At 34.7% G+C, this 14,882-nt stretch overlaps 4 protein-coding genes and 1 non-coding gene across 5 annotated transcripts; 1 reads left to right on the top strand and 4 right to left on the bottom strand.

The window, feature by feature from the left end:
• The first annotated feature begins 592 nt into the window (after window positions 1-592).
• TRNAL-AAG (transfer RNA leucine (anticodon AAG)) lies at window positions 593-673 on the top strand. The gene has a single exon. It is a non-coding gene; the product is annotated as a tRNA-Leu (tRNA).
• A 609-nt stretch (window positions 674-1,282) lies between these two features.
• Window positions 1,283-3,125, bottom strand: LOC125212730 (ubiquitin-related modifier 1 homolog 1-like). The gene is made up of 4 exons (XM_048112968.2): window positions 2,975-3,125; window positions 2,200-2,275; window positions 2,011-2,093; window positions 1,283-1,528 (listed from the first exon to the last, which is right to left on the bottom strand). The coding sequence occupies exons 1-4, from the start codon at window positions 2,995-2,997 to the stop codon at window positions 1,411-1,413; spliced, it is 300 nt and encodes a 99-aa protein (XP_047968925.1). The 5' UTR covers window positions 2,998-3,125; the 3' UTR covers window positions 1,283-1,410.
• An 816-nt stretch (window positions 3,126-3,941) lies between these two features.
• LOC125215559 (3-oxoacyl-[acyl-carrier-protein] synthase I, chloroplastic-like) lies at window positions 3,942-6,463 on the bottom strand. Its single transcript, XM_048117005.2, has 8 exons — window positions 6,332-6,463; window positions 5,826-6,172; window positions 5,313-5,744; window positions 5,044-5,217; window positions 4,860-4,973; window positions 4,680-4,781; window positions 4,530-4,596; window positions 3,942-4,446 (listed from the first exon to the last, which is right to left on the bottom strand). Exons 1-8 carry the CDS (start codon window positions 6,432-6,434, stop codon window positions 4,379-4,381), a joined length of 1,407 nt encoding a protein of 468 aa, XP_047972962.1. The 5' UTR covers window positions 6,435-6,463; the 3' UTR covers window positions 3,942-4,378.
• A 1,621-nt stretch (window positions 6,464-8,084) lies between these two features.
• Window positions 8,085-10,913, bottom strand: LOC125212185 (3-oxoacyl-[acyl-carrier-protein] synthase I, chloroplastic-like). Its single transcript, XM_048112281.2, has 8 exons — window positions 10,345-10,913; window positions 9,899-10,251; window positions 9,402-9,827; window positions 9,048-9,221; window positions 8,834-8,947; window positions 8,664-8,765; window positions 8,519-8,585; window positions 8,085-8,430 (listed from the first exon to the last, which is right to left on the bottom strand). The coding sequence occupies exons 1-8, from the start codon at window positions 10,454-10,456 to the stop codon at window positions 8,363-8,365; spliced, it is 1,416 nt and encodes a 471-aa protein (XP_047968238.2). The 5' UTR covers window positions 10,457-10,913; the 3' UTR covers window positions 8,085-8,362.
• Window positions 10,914-11,883: 970 nt separating this feature from the next.
• Window positions 11,884-14,518, bottom strand: LOC125210404 (3-oxoacyl-[acyl-carrier-protein] synthase I, chloroplastic-like). Its single transcript, XM_089069411.1, has 7 exons — window positions 14,307-14,518; window positions 13,845-14,194; window positions 13,253-13,684; window positions 12,613-12,900; window positions 12,428-12,529; window positions 12,283-12,349; window positions 11,884-12,173 (listed from the first exon to the last, which is right to left on the bottom strand). The coding sequence occupies exons 1-5, from the start codon at window positions 14,407-14,409 to the stop codon at window positions 12,518-12,520; spliced, it is 1,185 nt and encodes a 394-aa protein (XP_088925537.1). The 5' UTR covers window positions 14,410-14,518; the 3' UTR covers window positions 11,884-12,173; window positions 12,283-12,349; window positions 12,428-12,517.
• Window positions 14,519-14,882: the final 364 nt, after the last annotated feature.

Below are 14,882 nucleotides of genomic sequence, written 5' to 3'. Positions count from 1 at the left end.
TATTGCTTCAAGAAGTTTGATTCACTTGGGATTTCAGAGATATTGATTCAAGAAATGGATTAACGTTTTCAATTGATATTGAAAATTACATTTAACAATACTATTTACTTATAACTAGTTATAAAAACAATTAAGAATGGTATATAATAAACTAAAAATATTTTTTCTGATAGTTTTCAAATTTTTTCTTCTGATTATTAGTCATATGGAAAACCTATTTCTGCTTTCACTTTGTCTTATTCGATCCAACTTTAACATTAAAAGACTGAAGCAACCATCTAAACTTGGTATGTATCCACAATTCGACATTGATTTTACGAAGAGTGATGATTGATCGCTCGAATTTAACTCCCTACTCACCAAAATCTATTGAATTGAACAATGTCCGAAAAGATGGTGGCTTATTTGTACAAGTCTATAAATTGTGCAATTCAACCTAAATATCATGATTTTCTTTCAGATATCACTATTTTATTTACGTTTTATCATTATGTTGTGATATTCGGAATATCCTAGATACTGTAACTCATTCTGTACCACTCCACATACTGTCTTACATTCATAATGGTATTTATAAGGTCAAATGACAACTGTTGAGATGGCCGAGTTGGTCTAAGGCGCCAGATTAAGGTTCTGGTCCGAAAGGGCGTGGGTTCAAATCCCACTCTCAACAATGAAATTTTGTTTTTTCAATCCATTTTCACATGTGATGTTTACATGACACTGCAAAAAATCCTCAGTTTAGATTAGTTATAGTCAGTGGATGTGATGTAATCCTGGTAGGCCAATACAAAATCTTTTGACACATGACATGCTCAACAAAATGTCTTCCTACACATGATATGCTCAGGAAAGCAAGTGTTTTGACCTCTTTACATGATTACCAGATTTGTACTCTAATTCAAATGCCAAAAATTATTACTCAGTGGAACACTGATGAATATTTTGATGATATGGATTCCTGACAATAAAAGTCTAATAAGAAGGCATTTTACTTTGTTATTAGAATGTATAAATAATACATAAGTTGATTGATAGATTAGCTTGTAGTAATATTTGTATTTATCTACATTCTGTAAGTCATAACAATCGCTTCCTATGTCAATAATGCACACAATCTGAGAGCCTGAGAAATCGATTTTGTGGCAATTCAGCCCACAAGTGATTTTCAACGTCTCCCAACAATCAAACGCATAGATGATCGTTCCAAAGAAAGCAAAAGAAGCATAGATGAACCAACCGTAAAGGAGGCGGAAGAGATGACCCCTTAGCAGGCACAAAATGCAAGGAAGAGAGATTAACTTCTTCTGGGTTTAAATATATATCAGATTAGCATTCATCACAAGCAAAGGATTGAGCTTAGCATTTAGATGTTTTACACCACGTAATACAGAATTGCTTATATAGATCCTAGCCACCATGTAATGTTGAGATGAAAACTACAACATCCTTCTCTTCCAGTACCGTCTCAAGCTGCCCGCTTAGTTCCCAATCGCAGTCATTTATGAGGACTAGAACTCCAGGTCTCCTGCACGAATAACAACCATGAAGTTTGCAACAAAAATCATGGGACCACAGCAGATATTCATCTAGAATCAGGAGTCTTCACAAACTCGTTTGTCTAAATGGAACATAAATTCGATGGAGGCATGGTTTGAACGACTGAATGAATTCTGATTAAGAAACAGAAACTATAATCATGTACTCCGTACTACTATATGCTATATGTTCTACCTTCCCTATGGAAAAGCTAAATCCGAGGAAACTAAGCAATTTAATAAGTAAACGAATGGGCATGTCATTAATAGGAGCATAAACATAGACTCCCCCCCTCATTTAAGTTCAGTGGGAAGGTAATCAGTTGCACCCTCCAAATAGTGCGTTCAGGATTGAAACGTTTCCGTGGAGTATTTTTGAAAGCATACGATGTGAAACTGCAAGTATTTGAAATGCCACAGAATAAAAAAAAAAAGAAAGCTTTTTTCAGATCAAAACAATTAGATCGCTTACACTGTATCTCCTTTCATAAACATTTCCGGTCTTTCCTTAATCAAATTCGTACGGATCCACGAGAGCAAGTGCTTTACGGTTATCTGCAAAAGCACCAACAGAATAGGAATGAATTCTGCTTAATGCAGGGAAGAGAACTTACAATTCATCATTAAAAAAGAAAGAACAGACACGGGAAAAGAGATCCACCTTCTTTTCTTCACCTTGTGGCTCAACATTCACGTTATGGATCTTGACCGAATCACATAGAAGTTCAAGTCCACCACTGACAGCCAAATTACATCCATCAGAGGTTTCATTTAAAGTAAAAGAAACCCTTAGGCATCATACCAGAACCCAATTACACAACACACTACTTCACATTTCCAATTCCATTTGCTGCAGCTTTCAAATAAAAACAAAGCCAAATTCTTCATTTTTCTAAACCGTATCAAATATGCTTCGAATAAACAGAGAATCACGGATCAGTGGATTCTCGACTTCGTAAAATTAACCCTCTCTTCATGTTTCCAACTACATTTGCTAGAATTCTTAAAGACAAACAAAGCCAAATGATTTGATTTCCAAAACGTGCCAAACGGTTGTAAAATTGATCTCATAACATATTAAGAATGATCCAACAAGTTGAAGCTATTGATAAACATCAAATTAAAAAAATAAACACCCTTTGCAGGACCATCATTTAAATATAATGATTACTCATTCATTTTTTCACACAGGGCAGTAAATATAGAGCCATAACACCAACATATCATCACGAATTAAAGACTACTGATTATATAAAGCCTAGGACTAATATAAAGGTTTGATATGTTCAGTCCATCAAAGTTAGAACCAAAAAGCGAAAGTTAAATCACTGGTGAAAATAAAGAAACGACTGATAGAAGCGCGACTCTTTTGCCGCTACCTGCACTAAACTCAATTTACAGTAGCGAGTTAAACTTTCATAGAAGTGAAAAATTACCCGAATTCGAGAGTGAGCTGCATAGCTCAAGATCCAATTCAAATGAATTTCGACTTTAGGCACTTCAAATTCGCTGGAATAGAAAAATGTCGAGGTAGTAGAGTTAGGGTTTTGATTGGGTTTTCGATCGTTGCACGAACATTCGATTGAAAATTTCGGATCGGGTTAATCCCAAGTCGGGTCGGGTTCTTTGATTAAACACGTTTTACGATGAGATAATAATGGTTTTAGTTAACTTTTGCGTTATTGCTTATAGCATCCTAATCCAAAATTAAGAAAAAATCTATATTTTTAGATTTTTATGAGATTAAACTTTACGAATTTCAATAAATAGTAGACAAAATATATAAAAAAAAAAAATATTGTCATTATGTTATCATATGATAATTTTCGTGAGTATTTTTTTATATCAACACAGTGTATTACAAATATCAACAATATGACATAAGAATATCAACACTAGTACAAGAAAATATAAACACATATTTATTGAGATTTTTACATGGTTTTATTAAGATTTTATATGCATTATACTGAATTTTTTTGATATATTTGTTGATAAAAATCTGGTTATCAACATTTATGAAAACTAAAACAAAAAATATCAAATTTCATCATCTGAACGTCGTCGGAATATATGCAATTGAGAGCTCGTTGGAATCCTTATAAAATTATCTTTAATTTGATATATTTTTTGCAAAAAAATAATTTAAATCGACAGAGTTACGTAAATTTAAAGTTTTAAGATGATTTTAATGAGAGATAATTGACATTAATACCCCTTATTTTTATTTAATAATTTTCTTAATTAAAAATATAATTTATTTCAACCACTAGATCTCCTAATTTAATGGCTAAGATTTGATCTTAATTTGGCCAAGATAAATGTATATAAATAATATCTTAGAATTTTAAATTTAATTGAATTATGTTACAAATTAATTTTGTTATTAAGTTATATTAGCAATACAAAAAAAGTGATATGAAAAATTAATACTAGTAACAAATTTTTAAATGATTACAAGCAAAATAATTATATGATAGATGCATTAATATGTGCATTGACATATCATGCGTTTTCTCTTTTGAAGTTGCCTTTAGCCTAAACAAGTAACAACACACCAAAATTCTAACCATCTAGTTTTACTAATATTCTATATTGAAATATACGAGCTGGCAAAATTCTGTCACGGTAAGAGAAGGGGGAGAACACAACTGCTGAATTAGACCTCAAAATCCCATATTTAATCAAAAGCATCTTTCATGCTATTAACAACTTTTTGATTGAAAAACAATCGAGAAATTGTTGATATAGGGCACTATATATATCTACCATTTTTAGTTATTTTATACTTTATATGCATAGATGCACTGTTATTAGATATTGATCATGTCGATGTATTTTCAAGGGATGAAGGGTGCCAACACTACGACCGAGTTTTGGCCTCCGAACCCGAATGAGTTTGATATGGCTGCAAAAATAACCAAATATTTGATCAATAATCACAATATAATTATAAACACATAGTACTGATGTATAGTTAGGATTTCATACCAACATTTACTTGATGTTGCTTCTTTACATTTGGGACAGTGTCAATGGTGACTTCATCTTCCAAATCCTAAACACACTTGGAATTAGGTAACAATCACACTCTAACAACACTTGATTATTTGATTCATAGATAGTTGCAAAAATTACTACATCTTGGTTGATTGTGGGATGTAACCAGCCAGTGTTAATTGCTTTGATCGTAGCTATTGCTTCCAATCCACCGGAAGCCCCAAGCGCGTGTCCAATCATCGACTGATGAAAAAAAATTCTTCAAATCACAAAGAAAATTTATACTATTAGCCTATTAATTGGATAATTTTAATATTAGACCTTGGTGGCATTGATCTTCAAGTGAGAGGTGTTTTGGAATACTTTCTTGATTGCTCTAATCTCAGCCAAATCTCCAGCAGGGGTTGATGTTGCATGAGCATTCACATAGTTAACCTATCCTTGCAAATAACCAACATTTATGTTTAATTTTATTTTGTTATAAAACATAAATGAATGAGATGACCTCTTGTGTAGACACTCGCGCATCTTCCAAAGCTTTCATTATGCAAGACGCAACGACAAGCCCATCGGGTTGTGGATTTGTCATGTGATGGGCATCACATGTAGTCGCGCCTCCCAAATACTCCGCGTAAACCTTAGCCCCTCTTTTCATGGCGTGCTCCATGCTTTCCATGATCTTAACAAAGAAAAGTGTATAAGATAATTTTTTAAAACCCGTGGCAAAAGCAAGTTATGAGACAGACAAAGAGAAAGATACTAATAGTAATATACCAAAACACCGGCACCTTCTCCCATGACAAAGCCGTCGCGGTCTCTGGCCCACGGCCTGGACGCCTTGTGAGGTTGGTCGTTTCGCTGAGACAAGGCTCTGCAGGCTATGAAGCCTGCGATTCCAATCGGGAGGACTGAAGCGTCTGTCCCACCGGCCACCATCACATCTGCATCGCCTCGTCTAATGTGGTTTGCAGCAGAAATGAGGCAATGGTTTGCTGTAGAACAAGCTGCTGAAATGCTGTAATTAGGCCCCATGAAGCCGGTGTCTATAGCTAGAAGTGAAGACCCCATGTTTGATATTATATAAGGGACCATAAATGGTGTTATCTTTCTATGCCCCTTTTGAAGCAATGTTTCCACTCCATTGCTAAAAACTGAAGTGCCTCCGATTCCTGATCCCACCAACACCCCCATTCTTGACCTGTCCATCTGCAGTACAATATTAATGAAATTGTCTTTTAGTTTTCATAAAAAGAAAAAAAGAATGGAAAATGACAAGAAAAAGCTCACAGTGTCAACAACTTGTTTCCCAAGAGCAGCATCATCAAGAGCTCTTTTGCCAGCAACCAAACAGTATCTCCAGCAATCATCAAGGCGGCGATCATCCTTCCCGTTGATGTATCCGTCTGAAGAGAAGCCGCGAATCTGCCCTGCGATCCTAACAGGGTAATCCGAAGCATCAAACCTGTCGATGGGAGTGATACCGCTCTCACCAGCAAGCAACTTGTTGTAGTAAACATCAATGTCACTTCCAAAAACAGAAACAAGGCCCATCCCAGTTATTACTATTCTTTTCTTGGGATCTGTTTCTCTCTTTGGGGAGGAAGAAGCCATTGATTTTATCTTCCCATGTTTTACTGCTTGTGATCAAAAGTTAAGGCATTGTTAAGACAGGAGTTGATAATTTCATCAGAGCTAATTGTGTTTATTCGTATTCTACAGAAAATATGAGAGAGAAATAGTGAATTTTCTAATTTATGAATGATAAAAGTAAAGGTGATGAAATTGGTGGGCACCTGAAGCTGTATGGAGGCAATTAGTGTTTCTTGATTGTGTGTTTAGTAGTAGAGTTGAAGAAGCTGTGCAAGCAAGGCTCGACATTTTACCCACCCCATGCATGATTTAAAATTTGATTTATAAATAAAAAGGAAAAAATTGAATGGTGATATTGGTTTGATTGTCTCATTAATTGCATGATAAAATGTTTGTGTGCTGTCTTCATAGCAGAAAAGTACCTTGCTGTATAGGTTATCCAACAGATAGTTAAAGCTTGGACACTATACTACTATGTGAAACATAAGCTATTCTAATTAGTAAATGAAGAAAGGTCAACTTTTTCTTTGGGGATCACTCTATACTACTCCTCCGTCCCACAAAAGATGTCACACTTTTCTTTTTAGTTTGCCCTACAAAAGATGTCACATTTTCCTTTTTAGAAAAAGTTCTCTCTCACATCATGAATATAAAAATTATATTTTCTCCATTTAACACACAAAACAAAACCTTCTAAAATTCCGTACCGTCCCACAAGTATGACATCTTTTGTGAGACGAAGGGAGTATTATTTTAGTTTGGGCCACAAATTTAATTATCACCTAGAAGATAGTACGGAGTTGAATCCCCTGCTCTACTCCAACCACGGGGCGGTTGTACCCCACCCATCACCATTATTTTATTATACTTTTTTAAAATTTTATTTTATCAATAAAATAAATATTTGTGTGTGCACAACAACCTCTATTATGGTTGGAGCATAGCAGGGATCCAAATCCCTACCACCATATATCGGTGAATAGTCACTATAAACAAATGTTATAGGGATATATTTTAGTCAACCAAATACATTAATTTGTGTTTCTAGATATACTATCTGCGTTTTAAAATATTTCTTCAGTTATAGTGTTCCTGCAAAATTAAGGACACAAATAAAAAACGTCCAAAAAATATAGGTTATGGTTTAGTACTTTAGTTGACAATTGTGTCATTGATTTAAGGATGTTTTTTTTTATCCTCAGTTTTGATTATGTTTAAAAATTAAAAAATGATCTAGTGATAAAAATATCGTTTTTAATTTTGTGTCCTTTTGAATTAAAGTGAACTACAAAAATGGTCCATAGACTATAAGTTTATCTCGCCCATAGTCCTTTTAAAAATGTAGTCAGTAGTCCCTGGACTAAGGGTTTATTTTGAAATTGGTCATTTTGGCTATTTTTTTAATCTAAAAATGCTCTTTTGAGCATTTAGACAATTTCGTCTTTTCACATTTTAACCGTTTCAATCTGATATTATTTCAATGATTTACTAAATCTGATATTATTTTAAAATTATCTTCTTCCTCCCTTTGCCATCCTTCACTTTATTTTTTTTTAAAATTTCAATATTAGATTTAATTATATAAAACTAAATTTAAAATTTGGTTTTTTAAATATCAATAAATTAGTTTTAATTAAAATTATTATTTTATGTATTTATTACTATAAAAGAGTTTTGTGTGAGTTGGCTGCGTAGTTTTATTTCTATATATATAGCTATGAGACGAAAAAAATACATAAATTAATAATTTTAATTAAAATAATTTATTAATATTTAAAAATCTAAATTATAAATTTAATTTTATAAAATTAAATCTAATATCGAAATAGAAAATAAAGTGGAGGATGATAAAAGGAAGAAGAAGATAATTTTGAAATAATATCCGATTTAATACATCATTGAAATAATATCATATTAAAACAATTAAAATGTGAAAAGACGACGAAACCGCCCAAATGTTCAAAAAGGCATTTTCGGATAGAAAATAACCCAAAATTGGTTAAATATAATTTCTTAGAACATCAATTCTATAAATTATATACGTGCATAATTTGCGCAGGGGTGAACTAAAAAAATCTACTGTACTTTCGAATAATCAAGACAAAATTTAGCTACTAAAAATATAGTTACACTTGTCAGTTTACTGCTGCTTTCAGTCACATCTCTGTGTTTCTATTTTGTGAGCATCGACAACATAGTGCTTAACAGAGTACATTTATAGATGAAGGGCCGTTTTAAGGAGTGAAGGGCGCAAAGACAACAACTGAATTATGACCTCCAATGCCAAATGAGTTTGATATGGCTGCAATACAGGTCAGAGATTAAATCATATTATAAGCACTTAATACTAATGTTTTTATTCAAAACTGTGGAGGATTAAGATTTCATACCAACATTTATTTGATGCTGCTTCTTTACATTTGGGATAGTGTCAATCGTGACTTCACCCTCCAACTCCTACACATAATTACGAAAACAAACTCATTTTAACAAGAATTAAAATTTACATTTATTAGTTGCAGAATAGTAGTTTACATCTTGGTTGATTGTGGGATGTAACCAGCCAGTGTTGATTGCCTTAATCGTCGCTATTGCTTCCAACCCACCCGCAGCTCCCAACGCATGTCCAATCATTGACTGGTGAAATCATAAATTTTTAAATTAATTTATTAATTTTATTGCTGGTTATAAATAATTAAACAAACCTTGGTGGCATTCATCTTCAAGTGAGAGGTGTTGTTGAACACTTTCTTGATGGCTTTAACCTCAGCCAGATCTCCAGCTGGAGTTGATGTTGCATGAGCATTCACATAGTTAACCTTGCATTTTAGTTTAATTTCAAAATCTCCATCTACTCACTTATAAGATTGAGCGTAGAAATAGGCCACTCGTCCCTTAAATGCATTACTTAAAAGTTACCTCTTCGGCTGAAACACCAGCATTTCCCAAAGCCTTTATTATGCAAGATGCAACGACAAGCCCATCGGGTTGTGGATTTGTAATGTGATGAGCATCACAGGTAACCGCACCTCCCAAATATTCCGCATAAACCCTAGCCCCTCTTTTCATCGCGTGCTCCATGCTTTCCATTATCTGGCTAAGCTTATTTTAGAAATCTTACAATCAATTTAACTCCAATTAGATCACCATAACATGTTTTAACTTAATTGTAAGTGATCAATGTATTTGGATAGTGTAGCTTATAAGTTGAGAGTCAATAAAGTGACTACCTTAATTAGAGAGAACATATATAGGGTAAAAAATGCAACATACCAAAACACCAGCACCTTCTCCCATGACCATACCGTCGCGGTGAATATCCCACGGCCGCGACGCCTTGTGTGGGTCGTGGTTTCTGTGAGACAAGGTTCTGCAGGCTATGAAACCCCCAACTCCAACCGGAATGACTACAGCTTCTGTCCCACCGGCCACCATGACGTCTGCGTCGCCTGCTCTAATGTGGTTTGCAGCAGCAACGATGCAGTGATTGGCAGTAGCACAAGCTGCTTCAATGGAGTAATTAGGCCCCATGAAGCCGGTGTGTATAGCCAGCAAAGCAGGCCCCATGTTTGGCATAACATAAGGAATGAAAAATGGAGTTATCTCTCTTCCATTAATCAAGTCTTCCATTCCATTACTGAAAGTCGTGAAGCCACCTCTTCCTGTTCCCACCACCACTCCCATTCTCGTCTTGTCCATCTGCAACAAGTTAACAACGGAAAATGGACTTATCGTTTTGAATTTTCAGAAAACATGCAATTAACTCTCACCGCCTCAATAACTTGTTTCCCAAGGTTAGCATCATCAAGAGCCCCTTTTCCAGCAACCAAACAATATCTCCAGCAATCATCGAGACGGCGATCATCCTTCCCGTTGATGTATCCCTCCGAAGAGAAGCCGCGAATCTGGCCTGCGATCTTAACAGCAAAATCTGATGTATCAAATCTGTCGATGAGAGAAATGGCGCTCTCTCCAGCAAGCAATTTGTTGTAGTAAACATCAATGTCACTTCCAAAAACAGAAACAAGCCCCATTCCAGTTATTACTATCCTTTTCTTTGGATCTGTCTCTCTCTTTGGAGAGGAATTAGAAGCCATTGCCTTGATCTTCTTCCCATTTCTCGCTGCTCAATTAATATACACACACAATCACTTGATCAAAACAAGAAATTAAAAGGAAGTATTAGGAATTAAATAGTAGATCATGAAGTATTCACCTGATGAAGTTGTAAGGAACAGCTTAGGGTTTGCTGATTGAGTAAGCAGAGTAGAAAAACAAGATGCTAACATAATGCTCCACAATTCTTTTTTTTTTTGCTTCCCATGCATTGCTCATGATTCAGTTCTTTTATAAATATATATATATAACACTGCTCATGCATTATAGTTTTGGTTGTTGCCGCATTCATTAATTTTCTCCAATAAATACCTACTAACATCACTTGCATGCAAATAATTAATGTAAATAACTACACATATATGGTTGCATATATGGATCAGAAATTCGATGGCTCTTTAGTGAATTACACATGCACGCACTGAAACGGAATCCCAACAAAACAATGACTTGACTGCAATCGCCATTCGTACAACCACCGTTTTTGTCATTGTCGACATTGCCACATACGAGATTAACGTGGATGACACAAGATTTTCACGGAGATGACTACGAGATTTTCAACATGGAACCATCCCCTCCAGAGGTTAGATCTGGTTCACGAGTGAACTATTTTAGAAGTAGATTTGATTTTAATTTGTAAGTAATGAAATTTAAATACATATAATATGGTTTATAAAATGATGAACTTGATAATTTGAACTATGGCTGAGACTTGAGATGAGGATGGCTGAAAATCAAGTCTTTATTATGGATGACCTAATATCCTTAAGGAAAATAGAAAGAAAAGTAGAACTTTAAATTGCAAATTGAATGGTGGTCCTTATTATCAGTGAGCTAAACCCGAAAACAAAGTATTAAAAAATAGAAATTAAAAGTACAAAGTGAATGGTGATCTTGGCTGGTTGGTTCTTTAATTGTGCAACTAAATGTTTGTGTGCTCTATTCATTTCAAGAAGCCACTAGCTATAATACTACTATATATGTGTGTTTACCCCCACTACTAGTTAGTTAATTAATTAGTTACATCTAACCACTTTGTGAAAGTGAAACATTAACGAATGACCTCCTACAGCCTATTTTAGATAACTAGTAGGAGTAACTTTTTAGTGTAGGGACATGCATTGTTCGTGTGGCATGAGAATTGCATTCTATTTTTCATTCTATAATCAATTGGTGATAGAGTGAGCAGAGAGTGACACACTATGATGTTGTTATATATAGTAGTACTATTTATTTTTGTTTCATGTGCACCGGATTACTCTGTTGGTTTGTGTTGGCTAAATATCTTGAAATGATATTTTGAAGGCAAGGAAACTTAAGAATTTGAGAAGAAAATATTATTTGTATATACTTTTAAAAGACAGAACATTATGGAAAATGGATGTTGTGTAGTGGAAAAGATAAATTTTCAATACTATATGTAACATGCGGACGTACAGTTGAAGGGCGGAATTAAACTCCTAACACACTAGTACTATTTTTTTCTTCTCATTTTCTGTTGTTAAAAATGTTGTCAGAAATTATTTTTAGCCCTTACTAAATTGATGCAGATGAAAATAAATGGTCAGAGGATGGATGATTAAGAATGACTGAAATTAGAGAAAAGAATGAAGAGAATAACTAAAAAAAATTGGTTAAATATAATTTCAATTGAACATTCATTTTATAAATCATATACGTGCATAATTTGTACATGGGCGAACTTAAAAAAATACTACTTTCGAATAATCAAGATAAAAGAGTTTACCGCTGCTTTCAGTCACATTTCAGTGTTTCTATTTTGTGAGCATCAGCAACATAGTGCTTAACAGAGTACGTACACGGATCAACGAGCACATTTTTTAGATGAAGGGTCGTTTTAAGGAGTGAAGGGCGCAAAGACAACAACTGAATTATGACCTCCAATGCCAAATGAGTTTGATATGGCTGTAATACAACTCAGAGATTAAATCATATATACGCATCATATAAGCTAGTACTACTTAATTAATACTAATATTTTGATTCAAAACTGAGGAGGATTAAGATTTCATACCAACATTTATTTGATGCTGCTTCTTTACATTTGGGACAGTGTCAATCGTGACTTCACCCTCCAACTCCTACACATAATTACGAAAACAAACTCATTTTAACAAGAATTAAAATTTACATTTATTAGTTGCAGAATAGTAGTTTACATCTTGGTTGATTGTGGGATGTAACCAGCCAGTGTTGATTGCCTTAATCGTCGCTATTGCTTCCAACCCACCCGCAGCTCCCAACGCATGTCAGATCATTGACTGATGAACAAATTCTTGAAATCATAAAAAAGAATTCATGATAAGTTAGTAGCCTTTAATTGTTGGGAATATAACAATTTGACCTTGGTGGCATTCATCTTCAAGTGAGTGGTGTTGTTGAACACTTTCATGATGGCTTTAACCTCAGCCAGATCTCCAGCTGGAGTTGATGTTGCATGAGCATTCACATAGTTAACCTCTTCAGCAGCAACTCCGGCATCTTCCAAAGCCTTTATTATGCAAGATGCAACGACAAGCCCGTCGGGGTGTGGATTTGTGATGTGATGAGCATCACAGGTAACCGCGCCTCCCAAATACTCCGCATAAACCCTAGCCCCTCTTTTCATCGCGTGCTCCATGCTTTCCATTATCTGAACGAGTGTTTGGCTAAGTTTAGTTTAGAAATCTTACAATCAACTCCAATTAGATCATCATAAGATGTTTCAAGAGCTTATAAATGTGATGTTCTAATAACTTAATTGTATGTGATCAGAGTATTTGGATAGTGTATCTTATAAGTTGATATAGAATAATTAATGTAACATAAAGTGACTAATCTGAACATTATAAACATACTGATAATAATATCTGTTCCACCTCGTATATTTTTCTCTAAGAATCTATGATATATAATAAAAATAGACTCTAGATTCATGGAGAAAATTAGATGAGGTGCAATAGATATTCAGATAGTAAAACATAAAATGCAACGATACGACGTACCAAAACAGCAGCACCTTCTCCCATCACCATACCGTCGCGATGTATGTCCCATGGCCTCGACGCCTTGTGTGGGTCGTGGTTTCTATGAGACAAGGCTCTGCAGGCTATGAAGCCCCCAATTCCAACCGGAATGACTGCAGCTTCTGTCCCACCGGCCACCATCACGTCTGCATCGCCTCTTCTAATGTGGTTTGCAGCAGCAACAAAGCAGTGATTGGCAGTAGCACAAGCTGCTTCAATGGCGTAAGTAGGCCCCATGAAGCCGGTGTCTATAGCCAGCAAAGCCGACCCTATGTTTGACGTAACATTAGGAATGAAAAATGGAGTTATCTCCCTATGCCCCTTTCCAACCAAGCCTTCCATTCCATTACTGAAACTTGTGAGGCCTCCGAGTGCTGTTCCCACCACCACTCCCATTCTTGCCTTGTCCATCTGCAATAAACAATGAGAAATATTGCTATCATCTTTTTAGTTCGTCCCACAAAATTAATACATTTTCTATTTTTTGAAATTTTTTCATTACACGTTACATTATTAACACTACTTTAATTACTTTTATTTGGTATTGAATTTTGAGCGAAAATGTTCTCACAGTATGAACAATTTGTTCCCCAAGAGCAGCATCATCAAGAGCCCTTTTTCCGGCAACCAAACTATATCTCCAGCAATCATCGAGACGACGATCATCCTTCCCGTTGATGTATCCCTCCGAAGAGAAGCCGCGTATCTGCCCTGCAATCTTAACAGTGAAATCTGACGTGTCAAATCTGTCGATGAGAGAAATGGCGCTCTCTCCAGCAAGCAATTTGTTGTAGTAAACATCAATGTCATTTCCAAAAACAGAAACAAGCCCCATTCCAGTTATCACTATCCTTTTCTTTGGATCTGTTTCTCTCTTTGGAGAGGAAGAAGCCATTGCCTTTATCTTCTTCCCATGTCTTGCTGCTTAAAAACACATCAACATACTTAATTTCTTAATTCGAAATATGTTTAATTTCAGACTCACAATAGTTAAATAAAAACAGTTAAAGTAAATAAAAAAATTGGTGTGCACCCGAAGCTGTAGCGACAGATTTGAGGCTCCTTTTGTAGCTCTGAGGGTATGTTGACTTTTTGTTCCTCAGAGTTGATGAAACTGCGCATGGAATGCTCGACATAATTTACACCTTGATCCGATTTATTTCTTCAATTTATAGGAGCAAGAAAAAAGTGAATAATTTTTCTACAAGAATGTAACCCTCTAGTATAGTAGAGGGTATAACTATACTCTTTTTCTATTGGATGGATATTTCCTAACCTCTCAACTATCGACATTTAACTAACCATAAATGTCCAAACAAAGGACTATTTATAGCATTAACGAAATGACTGCGCGTGTGACATTATTTGTTCTTTCTAGATTTTTTCTATTTTATTAATAGTACGATAAAACTCATATTATTTTAAAAATATCTATTTTATAGGATGGAAGTATATATTCAATCATAATTTTTTAAATTATTTTAATTGTCTTATAATTGTCGGACAAAATCAAATATAATACGACAACAAAACAACATTGTTTTAAATATACCATCTTACAATTAATAATCAAAATATAATAATACTATCATTTTGTGGTCATATATAT

Source organism: Salvia hispanica, chromosome 3 (assembly GCF_029641045.1).
Source record: "Salvia hispanica isolate PSC_SH4W2 chromosome 3, Shi_PSC_v1, whole genome shotgun sequence".
Classification (NCBI taxonomy): domain Eukaryota; kingdom Viridiplantae; phylum Streptophyta; class Magnoliopsida; order Lamiales; family Lamiaceae; genus Salvia; species Salvia hispanica.
This window is presented reverse-complemented; position numbering and strand designations above follow the sequence as displayed.

Excerpts from the sequence above, each read along its gene's own strand:
- LOC125210404 (XM_089069411.1), bottom strand. The coding sequence starts at position 14,409 with ATGTCGAGCATTCCATGCGCAGTTTCATCAACTCTGAGGAACAAAAAG. Across the intron at positions 14,195-14,306 it reads ATCTGTCGCTACAGCTTCGG|CAAGACATGGGAAGAAGATA; the intron begins GTGCACACCAAT and ends GTTTTTAAGCAG. Across the intron at positions 12,901-13,252 it reads GAGAAGGTGCTGCTGTTTTG|ATAATGGAAAGCATGGAGCA; the intron begins GTACGTCGTATC and ends ACACTCGTTCAG.
- LOC125212185 (XM_048112281.2), bottom strand. The coding sequence starts at position 10,456 with ATGCATGGGAAGCAAAAAAAAAAAGAATTGTGGAGCATTATGTTAGCA. Across the intron at positions 8,586-8,663 it reads ATCCCACAATCAACCAAGAT|GAGTTGGAGGGTGAAGTCAC; the intron begins GTAAACTACTAT and ends AATTATGTGTAG. Across the intron at positions 8,431-8,518 it reads GCAGCATCAAATAAATGTTG|CCATATCAAACTCATTTGGC; the intron begins GTATGAAATCTT and ends CCTGTATTGCAG.
- LOC125212730 (XM_048112968.2), bottom strand. The coding sequence starts at position 2,997 with ATGCAGCTCACTCTCGAATTCGG. Across the intron at positions 2,094-2,199 it reads CACAAGGTGAAGAAAAGAAG|ATAACCGTAAAGCACTTGCT; the intron begins GTGGATCTCTTT and ends GTGCTTTTGCAG. Across the intron at positions 1,529-2,010 it reads TTTATGAAAGGAGATACAGT|GAGACCTGGAGTTCTAGTCC; the intron begins GTAAGCGATCTA and ends TTATTCGTGCAG.
- LOC125215559 (XM_048117005.2), bottom strand. The coding sequence starts at position 6,434 with ATGCATGGGGTGGGTAAAATGTCGAGCCTTGCTTGCACAGCTTCTTCA. Across the intron at positions 5,218-5,312 it reads GAGAAGGTGCCGGTGTTTTG|ATCATGGAAAGCATGGAGCA; the intron begins GTATATTACTAT and ends TTCTTTGTTAAG. Across the intron at positions 4,782-4,859 it reads TGAAGATCAATGCCACCAAG|TCGATGATTGGACACGCGCT; the intron begins GTCTAATATTAA and ends TTTTTTCATCAG.